At 40.1% G+C, this 16,765-nt stretch overlaps 1 protein-coding gene across 1 annotated transcript in view; it reads left to right on the top strand.

The window, feature by feature from the left end:
* Positions 1–16,765, top strand: part of DNAH8 (dynein axonemal heavy chain 8) — a 367,659-nt gene that overhangs the window by 54,206 nt on the left and 296,688 nt on the right. Inside the window, exons 10-12 of the mRNA XM_059400544.1 lie at positions 2,194–2,301; positions 5,626–5,727; positions 12,920–13,066. Of these exons, the coding sequence (XP_059256527.1) occupies positions 2,194–2,301; positions 5,626–5,727; positions 12,920–13,066 (357 nt within the window). The remainder of the gene's footprint in view (positions 1–2,193; positions 2,302–5,625; positions 5,728–12,919; positions 13,067–16,765) is intronic.

The raw sequence follows: 16,765 nt of genomic DNA, 5'->3' as shown, positions 1-16,765 counted from the left end.
AGTGAGAGAGAGCATGAGCGAGGAGAAGGTCAGAGAGAGAAGCAGACTCCCCATGGAGCTGGGAGCCCGATGCGGGACTCGATCCCAGGAATCCAGGATCATGACCTGAGCCGAAGGCAGTCGTCCAACCAACTGAGCCACCCAGGCGTCCCTCCTAGGTTTATTTTTATTACACTCTTCTTGACATACAGATAACACATATAATATGAATTCTGACATACAAGGTTTCCTGCAAAGTAATGATATTAATTTTATAAACCACATACCATTGAGCTAATTATGTCATAGTTACAACTCATACCTAGGACACCCAGTACACTAATTAGTAATTGTTATTTCTAGGGTGCCTGGGTGGCTGAGTTGATTAAGCATCTAACTTCAGCTCAGGTCATGATCTCTGGGTCCTGGGATTAAAGCCCTGCATTGGGCTCCCCACTGGGGGGAAAGCCTGCTTCTCCCTCTTCCTCTGCCTGCTGCTCCCCCTGTTTGTGCTCTCTGTCAAATAAATAAATCTTTAAAAAAAAGTTATTTCTGGTTTTATTTATTTTGTCACCATTAAAACATCTTTCATATATTTTATACTGTCCTAGCAATTAAGAGACAGCCTCCTTGTGGGAATGCCATTGACCTTACCTGTTCTTCCAATCTGATTTGCATCATAGTTAAAAGCACGGTCTCAAAATCTCAGGCACATAACTGTGGTTATGTAGCAGTTGTAGAAACCTAGACAAGGTGCTTAACTTCCCTAGGTCTCTATTTTCTCATCCGCACAATGGGAATAATCATACTTTATTTGATAGATTGTAAGACAGTAATCTTTTTTTCACACTTAACATCCTTATATTCAGAGCACATCTCATAGTTTCTCTAGTTTTATGAATCATTGTGGATGTGCCTTAACAGGATCTTATATTATCAGTTCTCCCCTTGGGTAGTATTTTTGTTTTGTGAATTTGTGTGAATACAGATTGCTGTGCGTAAGTAACTAGACTGTGGTACAAATTCTCAGGATAGTTTATTTTCCCAGCCTACCCAAGGAGCAAAATATGGACACGGAAGCTTTGTTTCTGTCATTTTTTCCATGGCTGGTTTATTTCCTGATTACCTTTACAGAAAGCAGACAGCTCATTGGTGACTTAGTTTTATGCAGGGGTGGGGGTGGTTAAGGCTCCCCATCTTGAGCATTTTTTTTTCCTTCCTCAGTAGCATGTAAAGAATTGGTTCAGTCTTGCGATGATCAAATCTACCTTAAATGGCTCATTATTAGCATAAATGAAGGTGATATGAGAAGCTCTTTTCCTGGTACCTGGCCTACAGGAAGCATTTAGTATGTGTCAGCTTTGCTTTATCTCTCTGTTGCACTCGATTTCCTTTGCTGTATACCAATACATTTGTTTCACTGGTTTGTGTGCATCTCTCCCACTCTGCTGTGACCTCCAGAAGTTCCCCTATACTTGAATTTCTCCCGATATCCTCTGAAACGAGTGGCATTGAGTAGGCTTGCTGAAAGGTGAATCAAACTGACTTAAGTGGAAATGAGTTGTAGTTTGATCTCTGTCTTTAACTGGCTTTCTGACCATAAGCAAGCCTCTTTACCCTTCAAGATACCAAGTTTCTTCATCTTTAAAAAGATCATCTTGGGGACACCTAGATGGCTCAGCGGTGAAGTGTCTGCCTTTGGCTCAGGTCCTCCAGTTCCTGGGATCGAGCCCCGTGTCGGGCTCCCTGCCCAGTGGAGAACCTGCTTCTCCCTCTCCTTCTGTCCCTCCCCTGCTCATGTTCTTTCTCTCTTTCTCACTCTGGCTCTACCTCAAGTAAATAGATAAGATCTTTTTTTAAAAAAGGTCATCTTGAACTATTAATCCTTAAAATTACTTTCACCTCTAAAATTGTATTTTTAAATAAACTTTTAAATTTAGATGTACAGAAAAGTTACAATGATAGTACAGAATTCTCTTCATCCAGTTTCTCCTGTTAGGATCTTGTATTACCATGGTACATTTGTCAAAACTGATGTCCTTTCTCTCTTCCAAGATCCAGTCTAGGATGCTACATTGCCTTTAGTAACATTTGACTCTTAAGATAAAAGTGTTACACTATTTTATCTGTGGTTAGAGTTTTGAATATTATAGGATATTGGTTATTAAAACTATAAATATATGATGGAATTCACTTAATATATTTCAATTTTAGGTTTCCATGGCTCATGGAATACAAAATTTGATTAATGCCATCAGAATGATTCACAGTGTGTCACGGTATTATAATACCTCAGAGAGAATGACTTCACTGTTTATCAAGGTAAGTTTCCAAGGGAAGAAATCACAAATGTAACCTTGTAAAAAAGCGAACAGTATTTTCCCTCTGGGCCAGGGAAGGGAAATGGGAAGTTTGGGTGCCTCTCAGAATTCTGGATTTGAATACTTCCAGGGGACAAGAAAAGAAAGTTGTACTTCATTGAAGGCTACCTTTTTCTTGTCAGAGGTAAGCCCTCAGGCTTTTTGTTTAAATGTAGCTGGTCCTCTCCCTCTCCCCTCCTCCCTCCCCCCTCCCCCTCCCCTCATCCCATCTCCTTTCCTTTCTTTCTTGTCCTATCTTATTCTCTCCTTTCCCCTTTCTTGTCTTTTCCATTTCTTTCTCCTTTCCTTTTCTTCTTTTTTCTTCCTTCCTTTCTTTCTTAGAGAGAAGTGGTGGGGAGGGGCAAAGGGAGAGGGAGAGAGAGAATCCTAAGTGATCTCCATGTACTCAGTGCGGAGCCTGACATGGGGCTCAATCTCACGACCTGGAGATCATAGCTGGTGCTTTTCTAATTTATTCATTCCAAATAGTTCTGCTGAAGAGCTAAGAATTATGTGCATGATCAACACTTCTTTAGCTACTCCCACCAGCACTGTAATTTGTGTAAAATCTTCCTCTGTGGTGACATATGGTTCATTACTTAAATAATTTGAAAAGCCATCCAATAGACACATGAATAAAATTTCTTTGTGATGCAAGCAAAACATAAACACATAAAATAACAGTCACATCTCAATTCTCTTTTTAGAAAATCAATTAGTAGGGGCGCCTGGGTGGCTCAGTCGGTTAGGCGGCTGCCTTTGGCTTGGGTCATGATCCCAGAGTGCTGGGATTGAGCCCTGAATTGGACTCCCTGCTCAGTGGGGATTCTGCTTCTCCCTCTCCCTCTGCCTGCTGCTCTGCCTACTTGACTCTGTCAAATAAGTAAATAAAATCTTAAAAAAAATCAATCAGTAGATTTAATCACTATCCATCTCTTAAATAAGGCAAGAATGTTAGGATTTTCCCCCATCACTTGTGTCTTTCTTGCTATATATGTCCCACTCTGAGATTTCTTGTTCCATATTTTTAAAAATATTTATAAACCATTTTGTCTAATATTTTGTGAACATTATGAATCCATGTGTGTTCAGAATAAAATTCAAGCATTGCTAGTTTCTTTGATCACCTCCATTTTGTGATTTTCACATCTTCCTCCTTCTTGGATTCACTATTTCTTCAGCCAACAAGTATTCTCAAGTGGTTCTTTCAGAGAGGGTCTATATGTGGTAAACCTCTGAATTCTTGCATGTCTGAAAATAACTTCATTTTTGTCCTGCCACTCAATTTTAGTTTCACTGGGACTCCCAGTTCAACATAATTTTCTCCTGGAAATTTGAAGTATTGTTGTCTCTTATTCAGTACTGTTGATGAAAAATTTATGCTAATCTGATTCTTTTTCCTTTGTAGGCACCTTGTCTTATTCTTTCAAGAAGATCTTAGGATTTTTTTCTTTATCCTTGAACATGTAAAATTAATCATTTATTTTCTTAAGTGTTGTGGTCTTTTTTGCATTTATGTTATTCTATACTTTTGGATTGTTGTAATCCAGAAATTTTTGTCTCCATTCCTGGGAAATTTCCCTCTTTGCCTTTGAATTATTCCTTACCTGCAAGTTCAATTTAGGCTGTCCCCTTGAATCTAACTTCTATTTCTTCTAATATTTTATGTTTTGTTTTATTTTGTCAGTTTCTGCCATTTGATCTTTCAGCTCATTTGTTTGCTCTTCATTTATGTCCCAGTTCCTGGTCAGGTCCTGAATATAATTTTTTTATTTTGATAATACAATTTCAATTTCCAAGTTCTCTAGTTCTTTTTTTCCCCATGATGTAAAATACTCTTATATCTTTCTCGTGGATTAATTTAGTTAATAAAAGATACCTTGAAGTATTTTCCATGTCTTTTTTTTTATATTTCTTCTTTGTTGAGTTTAAAGCCTCTGTTACCATGTTTCTTCTCTTTCTTTCTTTCTTTCTTTTTTTTTTTATAAAGATTTTATTTATTTATTTGACAGAGAGAGATCACAAGTAGGCAGAGAGGCAGGCAGAGAGAGAGAGAGGAGGAAGCAGGCTCCCTGCTGAGCAGAGAGCCCGATGCGGGACTCGATCCCAGGACCCTGAGATCATGACCTGAGCCGAAGGCAGCGGCTTAACCCACTGAGCCACCCAGGCGCCCTCTTTCTTTTTTTTTAAAGAGGTATTTATTTATAATTAGAGAAAGAGAGAGAGCATGTGAAAGTGTGAGTGGGGGGAGAAGCAGAGAGAGAATCCTCAAGCAGACTCCCCACTGAGCACAGAACCTGATATGGGGCTTGATCTCATGACCCTGTGATCATGACCTGAGCTGAAATCCAGAGTCCGATCCTTAACCAACTGAGCCACCCAGATGCTCCACCAAATTTATTTTCTTTAGTTGCTTGGCGATTTGGAGTTGTCTGCCCATCTTTGTATTTAACTCCTCATTTGCCTCCCTGTTCTGTTTCTTGTGGTCTGTCTCTTGTGTGTGTGTGTGTGTGTGTGAGGGGGTAGGGAGTGTGAAGAGCCTTTTTCTCTGACCTATCTTTCTGGGGTGCTGTAGCTACCTGGGGTATAGTCCACGCTCATGGCTCTGTCCTGTCAGCATATGCAATTGTTCCCTGCCATACAAGTTGCTCCAAATTCAGTGTGTAGGGTCACCTCCCATTGTTTCCCACCTTGAATATTTCCCATAAATGTTCCACCTTCACAGTAACCTTCTCTAGAATTGGGTTCTGGTTTTCCCTAGTCTTGTCTTGTCTTGTCTTGCCTTTCCATTCCTTCCCTTCCCTTCCTTCCTTTCTTTCTTTCTTTCTTTCTCCCCTCTTATAGAGTTGATCCTCTGTGCTTTCCATATTTTAGGAATTCCCCCAAATTTCTGTGTGTCAGACTGTCCTCTCTCTCTAACCTCCTGACCATTTTTGTTTTTGTTTTTCTCTCATGATTTTAGGGTATGTGGAGGTGGTTAACTTTAAACTTAGTTTGTGTTTTGAAGGATGGTGAAGAATGACACTTGGATCCTAGTTAGAGGAAAAACAGATGAAAGGAAAATAGGGTTGACTTTGAAATGTATGGCCCTCATGACATTGACTTAAATGCAGCCAAAAATTTGTTTTCTTGGTTTTGACTAGAATATGTATTCTTCGTTTTTTATATTGTGATTTATTCATCCCATAAGTTTACTATTTATCTCAGTTTTACAATTGTGGTTTAAAAATCTTAGATTTTATTTCTCTCTTTACCTATAGCTATTTTGGACTTGTATTTATTTTAGGTGACAAATCAAATGGTGACGGCGTGTAAAGCATATATTACTGATGGAGGAACCATCCACGTGTGGGATCAGGAAACACCACTCGTATTAAAGAAAATTCAGGTTTGTAGAGATATTCTTATTTTCTTAAAATATAGCTTTCACCACCTGGCCCATTTTTATTTACCTTTGTTCATTCATAAACATATTAACTTTGAAAAAACACTGTACAGATTAGCACAAGGAGCCTCGTTAAAATTATTGACTTCCCTTTATATTTAGTGCAGAATTCTTTAGGATAAAATTCAGTCCTTACCGGGCACCTGGGTGGCTCAGTGGGTTAAGCCGCTGCCTTCGGCTCAGGTCATGATCTCAGAGTCCTGGGATCGAGTCCCGCATCGGGCTCTCTGCTCAGCAGGGAGCCTGCTTCCCCCTCTCTCTCTGCCTGCCTCTCCATCTACTTGTGATTTCTCTCTGTCAAATAAATAAATAAAATCTTTAAAAAAAAAATTCAGTCCTTACCTTCACGATTGCCTGTAGTGGACACCGCTTGCTTTCTCATATTCCCTGGTCCCCACCTTTCACTCCAGCCCCTGTTGATTTCATTTTCTTGCCTTTTTGCTTTGGCTGGGACCGCCATGCATTCTTAAATAGTCAAGGTGATTGTTGGACAGAATGTTTCTGACATTTCCCCATTTTGATGTATTCATAGGTTTGATCAGATTAAGGAAGTTCTGTTCCTAGTTATAAAGTACTAGGAGATATTTTTAAAGTTATGAATGGGCTTTTAAGAAATGTTTTTCTGCACATATTTATTGAGATGCTTATTAGATTCTTCTCCTCAATCCGTTAGTGTAATGGATGACATTTTTAGTTTTTCTAAAATGAAACTTTCTGGGTCATGGTGTAAATTTATTTAAAAAATTTTTCATTTATTTATTTGTCAGAGAGAGAGAGAGAATACAAGCAGGGGAAGTCGGGGACAGGCAGAGGGAGAAGTAGGCTCCTCGCTGAGCAATGAGCCCAATACGGGACTTGATCTTAGGACCCTGGGAATCATAACCTGAGCTGAAGGCAGATACTTAACTGACTGAGGCGCCCAGGCACCCCGTTGTGTAATTTTTAAAAACTTAAAAAAAAAAACACTCTAAAATTTGAGTTGCTACAATTTTGTTTAGGAGTTTTTGAACTATATTCATTAGAAAATAGAAAGCCTATAAATTTCCTTTCTCATACTGTTCTTGTCATTAATTTTGGCATTAAGGTCTCCGACTGAGTGGGGAAGGAGAAGCAGAAGGTAGCAGGAGTATTCATCCCTTTTCTATTCTCTGCAAGTGTTTGCAGAAAATTAAAAGCATCTGTTTTTTGAAAGTCTGCAGGAAATGACCACACTGGGAAGGCTGCATCGGACAGTGGTTATTGGCTGTCCACATTTGCGGTTCCCTGGGCTTTCTGGAGCCAAGGCACCAGGCTGGGACTGGGAGGGAGAGCCAGAAAGGATGCTCCAACTGGAGTGTGAAGGACGGCACTCACAGGGCTTCCCCTAAGCACTGCTTTGCCATGCTCCGATCTCTGGAACCAGAGGATAAAAAGGAGTGAGGAGAGGGAGCAGAAGATGAAGAATTACAGTTACTGAGATGAGGAAACCCAAAGGAGCCCATGAAAGGAAGCGCTGTTTTCCCCTTCCTTTTGTTTCTTTTCCAGCTTCTGTTCTGGCTAGGACCTGGACCCTCACCCCACTCTACACAGGCCTTATAATGCAAAAAACTTATGTCCTCCTTGTAGGGGATAAAGAGAGAATGATATCTTTGGAGTCTTCCATTATAATAGATGATATATAACAAGTGATCAGGCAGAGCCATCATGTGCCTATTCCAGACTTCAGGCACTAGACATTTCAATGCCAAGACCCCTGGCTTCCGGAAATGAGTGACTTTTAAAGGACATCTGGACCCTGTCTTGTTCTGCCCAGTTCCTGGATGCCTAGGAGGACATGTGCACCAGACTATGATTGCCAATAAAAACTCCAGACCCCAAGCAAAGACGACTCAGGCTCCTTTCCTTTCCAGGTCTCCCTGAGGGTCTGTCTGTATTTGCTTTCGACACATTGTCAAAAAACTCTTGCTCTTGCCTCCTGCTGGCTCACATCTGATTTCCATCCTGCATGAACCCAAGAACCCTTTTGGCTAGTCCTGTGGGGCCCCCTCTCCGTCCTCAAACACAGGCTGCCTACATCATTTGACACCCATTTCAATTTATTATGGCTTATTATGTGGTTCTTAGACTTAGCCATTCGAGACACAGAGTTACACAGAGACAGACCAAAACTGCTCATAAAGCAGTGGTATTAAAACATCCCTGAAAGAAGCCAGTGACCCAGTAAAGGTAGATCATGGCTATTTCATATCCACTGGCATAACAAAAGCTTATGAAATGTTTGATCCAGTGAAAATAAGAGAATCTAAGAAATGGAGCTTATGTTCCATAAGTCTGTTCCTTCTAAAAGTAAAGCAAAGGACAGTTTCTTTGGAGTGTTTTCCCTAGGGCTTGAAAGGAATTCTAGATCGTTAAATAATAAAAAGGTTCCTAAACTTGATGATATGAAGTCACCATTTGAAGAAGTAGAAATTTTATTCCTCCTGGTGTATTTTTTACTCCTAGAGAGAATCTACATATTTAAATGAAGAAGCAGGATGTCATGATGGCTGAAGATGGATTGAAAAATAGAACCATGAGAGACTATGGACTCTGAAAAACAATCTGAGGGTTTTGAAGGGGCAGGGGGTGGGAGGTTGGGGGATCCAGGTGGCGGGTATTGGAGAGGGCACGGATTGCATGGAGCACTGGTTGTGGTGCAAAAATAATGAATACTGTTACGCTGAAAAAATAAAAAATAAAAATAAAAAAAGAAAAATAGGACAGAACAAGGGAGTACCAAGAAAAAAAAAACCTGAATTGAATGAGAACATTAATTGATCATGCATGTAACTGTGATACAAGGATAAACGCATTCTAAAAAGAAAAAGTCAAGAAAGAAAGAGAGAAGAAATGGGCACAGAAGGAGCCAGAAGCTAAAGAAAAATAATGATGAGCTGAATCTGAAGCTGCTTGGGTTGCTAAGGAGAAAGGAGTGGAGGTCAGACTATAGGCATTATTGGCAAGGAAGGAAAAGATACCCAGGGGGAAAAAAGCTATTAAAAGGGAAAGGCAAAAACTTCAAAATTCTTTGGAGACCTGGAATCACTTTTCCAAGAATGAGATGGGACAGGCTGGAAGGAAGGGAGAAGTGGAAAACCTTTCAGATAGGTTCCAACTAGCAGACTTAGGTACTTAAATGAAATGTATCAGGATCTGCAAAAGAAGTAGGCGTGGAAGCTCTGATAAAACAAAGAAAAGAAACAAATGAGCCACTTAGAAAAAGGAGAGAGGAAGCTGAGGCTTGTATGTGACAAGCATCTAAGAATGCGGGGACATCAACTGCTGAAAGGTAGAAATGGCAGTAAAAAGTGGTCAGAAGAGAATTGACTTGCAATTACTAATCAAAGCTGTGAATTTCCTTGCTGGAACAAATTCAAGATGGGGAAGTAAGGGTTGTGGACTCAGTTCTAGTGTGTGTGTGTGTATGTGTAGGGGGCTGTTCCCCATACCAGCAAGTGATTCTTAGACACAGCTGGGTGTCCTACAGTTTAACTCAATTTTGACCCACAGGAGTGGGGTTTCTGATGCCAGTTGTAAGTCCAGGTTGTCACACATGCTTTTGACTGACTGGCTGTAGATTGGAAGTTCCCATGACACCCCCAGACCTTGAGTTCTAGTAATTTGCTTGAGTGGTTCACAGAACTCAGAGAAGTATTTTACTTACTAGAATGCTGGTTTAATGTACAAGAATGTAACTCAGCAACTGGCAGATGGAAGAGGTAAGTACATGGGGAAAGGGGACAGAGCATGCATGCTCTGAGTGCACCACTCTCCCCAGATCTCCATGTATTCACTAACTCGAAAGTTCTCCAAACCTCTTCTTTCGGAGTCTTTATGGAGGTTTCATTACATTACATAGGCATGGTTGACCAACTCCTTGGCCACTGGTGATTGATTCAACCTTCAGAACCTGATTGGCTCTGGTTAGTTCCCCTGGCAACCGGCCCCCACCCATAGGTACTTCAAAATGTGAATCCAGTTGTGGTAGAAAGGGGCTTGTTATGAATGACCAGATACCCATTTCACCTTTATGGCTCAGAAAACAGTTTCAAGAACTGAGGACAAGAGGCTGAATCTTATAACAAAAGATACTTTCATTGTTCTTATAATTTAGGAAATTGTAAGGTTTGGGGGAGCTATGAGCCAGGAACCATGGATAAAGACCAAATATATATGAGAAATGTATTTTGGTCTTTGGAATGACCAGATATATATATATATATATCTTATAAATTACAGTATCACAGGAAGCTGTTGCTGACTACATGAAAACAAATTCTTTTTATGGAGTTGGCAAAAAAAGAGTCTCCGGAGTCATGACCTGCATCAAAAAGATGGCTCACTACAGAGAGTCAGGCCTCAAGATGACAGTACACCACCTTTGGAACAATTTGAAAGTCTGCACACATTTCACCTCTTGGACAACAGAGGAACGGAAGCTTTGCAACAAGCTTTGAAAACCAATTCAATAAATACACCTGAAAAATGAAGGGAAAATAGCAGAAGCAGTGCCTTGCGGATGGAAAAAGACTACCTAAAATAATATAAGGCACTTGTTGAAACTGTGAAAGCAAAGAAAGGTGCTCAAAACAAATGCTGAGTGCAAGTAGAGCCATGACATGACTTAGTGATAATCTTTGTCATGTGTGCCTTTCAAAAATAAAACTGAAAATGTTCTCAAAAAAAAAAAAAAAAAAAGGCTGATAGAACTCATCTATTAAATCACGTGGGCTTGACATTTTCTTTGTAGGAAGATTTTATAATTATTTTCCTTTTTTACAATTAGAATTTTAAAATGGTGGAAAAACACACTTAACATAAAATTTACCATTTTAAACCATTTCCAAGTGTATGGTTCAGTGGAATTGAGTACATCTCCAATATTGTGCATCCTTAATGACTATCCATTTCCAGAACTTTCACATCCTCCCAAACTAAAACTCTGTACCCACTAAACAGTAACTCCCAACCTCTACTCCCCACAGCCCCTGGTAACCTGTGTTCTATTTTCTGTTTCTATAAATTTGCCTATCCTAGGTACCTCCTTTAAGTGGAATCTTACAGTATTTGTCCTTTTGTGTCTGGCTTCTTTCACTTAAGTTGAGGCATGTTGTCATAGCATGTGTCAGAATCTTATTCCTTTTATGGCTAAGTAATGTTACATTGTATGGATATGCCACCATTGTAAATCCATTCATCTGTTGGTAGACATCTGGATTGTTACCACCATTTATCTGTTGTGAGTATTTCTGCTGCGAACATTGCTGTGCAATTATCTGTTTGAGTTTTTGCTTCCAATTCTTTTGGGTATATACCTAGAACTGGAACTAGGTATATACCTAGAACTGCTGGCCATATGGTAATTTGATGTTTAATTTTTTCAGAAGCCACCAAACTCTTCTGCAGTGACTGTACCATTTCACATTGCCATCAGCAATGCAGGAGGGTTCCACTTTCTCCACATCCTTGCCAGTGTTTGTTATTTTCCATTTTGTTGGTAATAACCATCCTGATTGGGTGTGAAGTGGTATCTCATTGTGGTTTTTATTTGCATTTTTCTCTAATATCTAGTTATGATTGAATATCTTTTCATGTGCTTATCAGCCATTTGTGTATCTTCTTTAGGGAAATGCCTATTCAAATCCTTCACCTTATTTGTCCAACATGAAGAGGTTGAGTGGTGAAGAGAAAGTAATATAAAGTAATTGGTATTAGGTGGTATATTCCATGAGGGTTAGGGGTCTTATCTGTATTCCTAACATCTCAAGGAGTTCCTAACACTTGGTGGGCACTGATAAACACTTGTTAAATGAGTAAAAAATAAATCTGTGACCTTGAATGGAATAATTACATTGTTTTGGAGACTGAGATAGAAGAGGGAAATGTGTCATAGTTAGAAGTAGGTATGAGACCATTTATTGACAAAACTCAATGTTTGTAGGAATCACCCAGGAACTTGTTAAAAATACAGATTCCTGAGTCTCACTCACAGAAATTCTGACTTAGTGCCTGTGGTAGGCAAAAAATGGCTCCCCAAAATATCCATATATAATCCTCAGAACACATTTATGTTAAATGGCAAGATGGTGGGGAATAGGATTTTAGATGGAATTGGTGTTGCTAATCAGCTGACTTTGGGAAGGGGTGATTATCTTGGATTACCCAAGTGGGCCCAATGTAACTGCAAGAGTCCTTATTTGCAAGGAGGGAGATGGAAGAGTCAGAATCAGAGAGATGGCATTGTGATAAAGATTCAACTGGCAGTTGGTGGCTTTAGAAAAGTTTAACATTATTATTATTATTATTATTTTTTTTTTTAGGAAATGTTAACATGACAGAGAATTCCTACTGGACCCTAGGGACCATGTCCGCTTCTATATTTCTAACAGATTCACCAGCCTGGCCAGTGGGATAGCTAGAGTCAAATACTCTGGTTTCAGCAATGTATTCACCAAAGACTCTAGGATAGCCTTGTGGAGAAACAGTGGTTAAACAATAAATTAGTATCACAGAGTCTTAATGTTTACCTGTATGTAAAGAATGCTGAAGAAAAGACAGATACTAAGTGATAGATGAGTGACAATAAATAAAATTGAGAGAGAATTTCTGACTTCCCAGGAGTTCTAATTAGCCATGAAAATGTACAAAAAATGTATGGCATACTCTGGTAAGGATAAGAGAGAAGGGGGAATAGTGAAAATGAAGAAGATGAAAATATGATGTAAATTAAGAGAAATAACATTCACGCTCCTGGACTTTTCAGTATATAGGCAGAGAACTTGAGGTTTATTTATTTTTTTCAAAGATTTTATTTATTTATTTGACAGACAGCGATCACAAGTAGGCAGAGAAGCAGGCAGAGAGAGAGGAGGAAGCAGGCTCCCTGCTGAGCAGAGAACCCGATGCGGGACTTGATCCCAGGACCCTGAGATCATGACCTGAGCCGAAGGCAGCGGCTTAACCCACTGAGCCACCCAGGCGCCCCGAGAACTTGAGTTTTAATGTTAACAGCAACAGCTCCTGTTGAGGGGCTGTTGTGATCATTCCTGTGTGAGGACAGATTCTTGAATTACTGACTCCTGAAAAAACCTGTTCTCTCCTTTTAATTTTCTCATAGGATTGCATTTTTCTATTCAAGGAATATCAGACATCATTTCATAAAACAAGGAAACAGATTTTAGAATCCTCAGGGGAAAAATCTTTTGAGGTTTCAGAAATGTATATATTTGGAAAATTTGAAGCTTTCTGCAAAAGACTGGAGAAGGTAACCATTATGTAGTCACTGTACCCACACCCCCACCCCCCTCTGGTTATTTCGTACTCTATGTGGTCCCCCCACTGAGAATTACTGACCTGGATTTTTTTGTCTCACTGTGGACATGAATCATCTCCTATTACTTACAGTTCACTACATTTTGGTCTAACTTATTTTTCAGTCCTGATGACTGTGAAGCTATTGTAGACTTCCCTGCTCTGAAGACCTCAATTCTATCTCTACCTATGGAACATGACCTTAGAAGATTCTGTGTCTAAGGATTATATTAGGTTGAGGAGAAGTGTGTGGTGAAATGCCCACAGTACCTGGCAGAACCCAGTAGGAGTCTAATATCTGGATGTGTAGACACCTTCTCTTTCTTGGCTGGTAAAAATGGTGGATACCTAAACTCTGTGGGGGAGCCTTTGTGGGTCAGGCAGAGGTCAGACACTTCACCTTTGATTCATGTATCAGCTTTAGCTGAGGGGGTGTTGGGAAGCTCATACCAGAGGCTTCTTGGAGTCAGCTTTTGAAAAGGGCATAAAGATAGCATATAGGTACCACCCCTTCTGCTCCCCTAGGAGTTGGCCAACTCCTAGGTCTTGGTAGTATCTAGGATTCTGTCCACCATTTGTTGGAAATTGTCAAGGGCATCATATAGGTTGAAGGGCCTCTCCTAGACATGTCTGGAAGCCTGGTTTTTGTTTGTAACCTCCTGATCTGGCCAGGATAAGAAAGTGTGGATGATGAAGAGAACCAAGTCATTGAGTGGGGTCCTCCATACATACTTGTGTAGAACTGTTTTTTTTATTTTTTAAAGATTATTTATTTATTTATTTGACAGAGAGAGATCACAAGTAGGCAGAGAGGCAGGCAGAGAGAGAGAGAGGAGGAAGCAGGCTCCCTGCTGAGCAGAGAGCCCGATGCGGGACTCGATCCCAGGACCCTGAGATCATGATCTGAGCTGAAGGCAGCAGCTTAACCCACTGAGCCACCCAGGCGCCCTAGAGCTGTTTTTTAGTTAGTTTTTTTTTTTTTAACAGCTTTATTGAGATATAATTCACATACCATACAATTCACCAATTCAAAATGTACAAGTCCCTATTTTCTAATATATTCACAGGGTTGTATAACCATTGCATAGTCTAATTTTAGAACATTTTTGTTTTCCCTAAAAGAAACCCCATCCACCTATCACAGTCTATTCTCCCCTCTACTCACCTCTAAGTAGACACTCATCTACTTTCTCTTTCTCTAGACTTGCTTATTCAGAACATTTTATATAAATAGAATCTTATAATATGTGGACTTTGTGAGTGGCTTCTTTCACTTGGTGTCATGGTTTTAAGATTCACCCATGTTGTAGCATAACTTTTTAGTGCTGAATCATATGACAGTGTATGGATGCCGCATTTTATTTATCACCTCATTAGCCACTTTTGGCTAGTATGAATAATGCCACAATGAACATGTGCATACATGTTCTTGAGTGGACACGTACCATTGTTTGTCTTGAGTATACACAGGATTGGAATTTCTGGGCCCTATGGTAACTTTTTGAGGAAGAGCCCAACAATTTTCTCAAAACAGCTGTATCATTTTACATTTCCACCAGAAATGTATGAGGGTTTTGGTTTCCCCACATCCTTGTCAACACTTATTATTATTTACCTTTTTGAACTTATATAAACTAGAGGGAGTGAAGTAACATCTCTCTCACTGTGGTTTTGATTTGCATTTTGTTGATGACTAATAATGTTGAACATCTTTTCATTTGCTTATAATCCATTCATAATTCTTCTCTGGAGAAATTATAATCACATCTTTTGCACATTTTTAATTTGTTATTTGAGTTTTTAATTGCTGAGTTGTAAGAGTTCTTTATATATTCTGGGTATGAGTCCCTTATCAGATATATTTTTATCCATTCTGTGAGTTGTCTTTTCACTTTCTTGATGGTGTCCTTTAAAGCACAATAGTTTTTTAATTTTAATAAAGTCCAATTTATGAATTCTTACTGTTGCTTGTGCTTTTTTACCTTATGTAGGAAACTATTGTATGGAGTTGTGAACAATAGAGATTTCTTGGGGACAAATGTCCAATTAGAAGGATATCAGAATGGAGGCCCTATTGCTCAGACCCTGTTCCATAAAGATGTTTAATGTTTCTGAGTGCCCTGTAGTGTAAAACTTGGGGTGGGTCCTGGTTACTCTAACTTTTTCCAGGGACTAGTCCCCTTGACAACTTGAGCGTAATTTTATGCTTGGTAGTGTTTCAGGGTTGGACCTTAATGGTTAGCCCATTAGCAGTAAAGATCTTTGGTGGCAGTTGGAATGCTGGGTATAGTGGGCATCTATTCATGAAGTAGTAGCCTGAATATTCATGATGCTAGAAGGAGTGGGTGGTAATGGCCAGCTGCACTAACCACTTACCTGACTCTACCTCTGGAGAAGCCTTGCCACTAATCTTAAGGACACAGCTTCATGTCACAAGGGCTCAGCAGCCAGAGCTAATGCAGAAACACCCAGAGACCTCACCTAAGGTGTATTCTGATTGCTAGGTCATCCCAATTCCCCTGTTTTAAGAATCCCTTATTTGATAGGCATCACTCCCATGTGTAACTGGGAATATTGGCCTCCAGATTTTCAAAGATGGGACTATAAAATGTACCCTGAAGTGTGGCCAGGTTTTCCATCATCTCCCAGAGGTGATTACTAAGCTGCCTGGATGGGCTTCCCCTGATGAGTGGGCCACAAGAGGGACCACTATTGGGCTACCCCTGTAAACTCTGAACTAGTAGAAGAGGAGAGTCAGAAGATCAAGCTAAGTCAGAGCCTTCTAGGGAAAGCAGAGACTGAGATGTCAGAATGAACACATGGCAAAGTCACAGGACAGACAACACTGAGGTTGGGGTTGGAGGGACAAGACCTCAGAGTTAGGCAGAAATGTTTAAGTGAGGAAGTTTTCTAGTGTGTCACTAGTTTGCACTTCAGTTTGCCTGAAGAGCAAACTAGTGCACCTTCTCTTGGTAGGTGGAGACTTGATAGTACATTAAGTGTTAGTCTGTCCCAACGAGCCAGAATTGAAGGGTGTACTTTGCTTCTTTTTCCTCTTCCTGCTGTATGAATTTTGGTGAAGATTGGTGTTTCCCAGAGCCCTGTCTTTAGTTTTGTTTTCTTCTCACCCCAAACATTTGTGGGAGAGAAGGGATGGGAAACTTGTATTGGTGGGGGGAGATTTAAGGGACTGGAGCCTTGTAGGTGGGGTAGGGTGAAGTCGAGATAAGACAATCACAACAAGTTGAGAACTGGAAAGGGTGCCAAGACTGGTGAGCAGAAGAGGGATTACAAGTCTGTTGTCAATATGGAGGTGTCAAAAGCACATAAGGAGAGCTGACGAAAAAGCCAAGATGAGGACAAACAAGCAGGAATGTGGTTGAGGTTGATCACCCTTGACTGGCTTTTACTTTGCTACATGGTGTTGGAAGTGGGAGAAGCCCTGGCTGAGTTCAAAAGGCCAAGCATGGGATAGACTGCTGTCTCTGCCCCCGATGACTCTTCATCTGGCCATGGACAAAATGGAGGATGTGTCAGTGGCAGGAGTTCCATCCCAGTGTCTGGGTGGGAAGGGATAATGGCCAGAATTTTGGCAGGTTATAAGAGCAGAGCATGTGGGTTTTTTCAGTTCTGCAGTTTGTTTTTGTTTTTT

The sequence above is a fragment of the Mustela nigripes genome, chromosome 5 (assembly GCF_022355385.1).
Source record: "Mustela nigripes isolate SB6536 chromosome 5, MUSNIG.SB6536, whole genome shotgun sequence".
Classification (NCBI taxonomy): Eukaryota; Metazoa; Chordata; class Mammalia; order Carnivora; family Mustelidae; genus Mustela; species Mustela nigripes.
The sequence above is the reverse complement of the archived record's forward strand: the minus strand, read 5'-3'. Positions and strand labels throughout refer to the sequence as shown.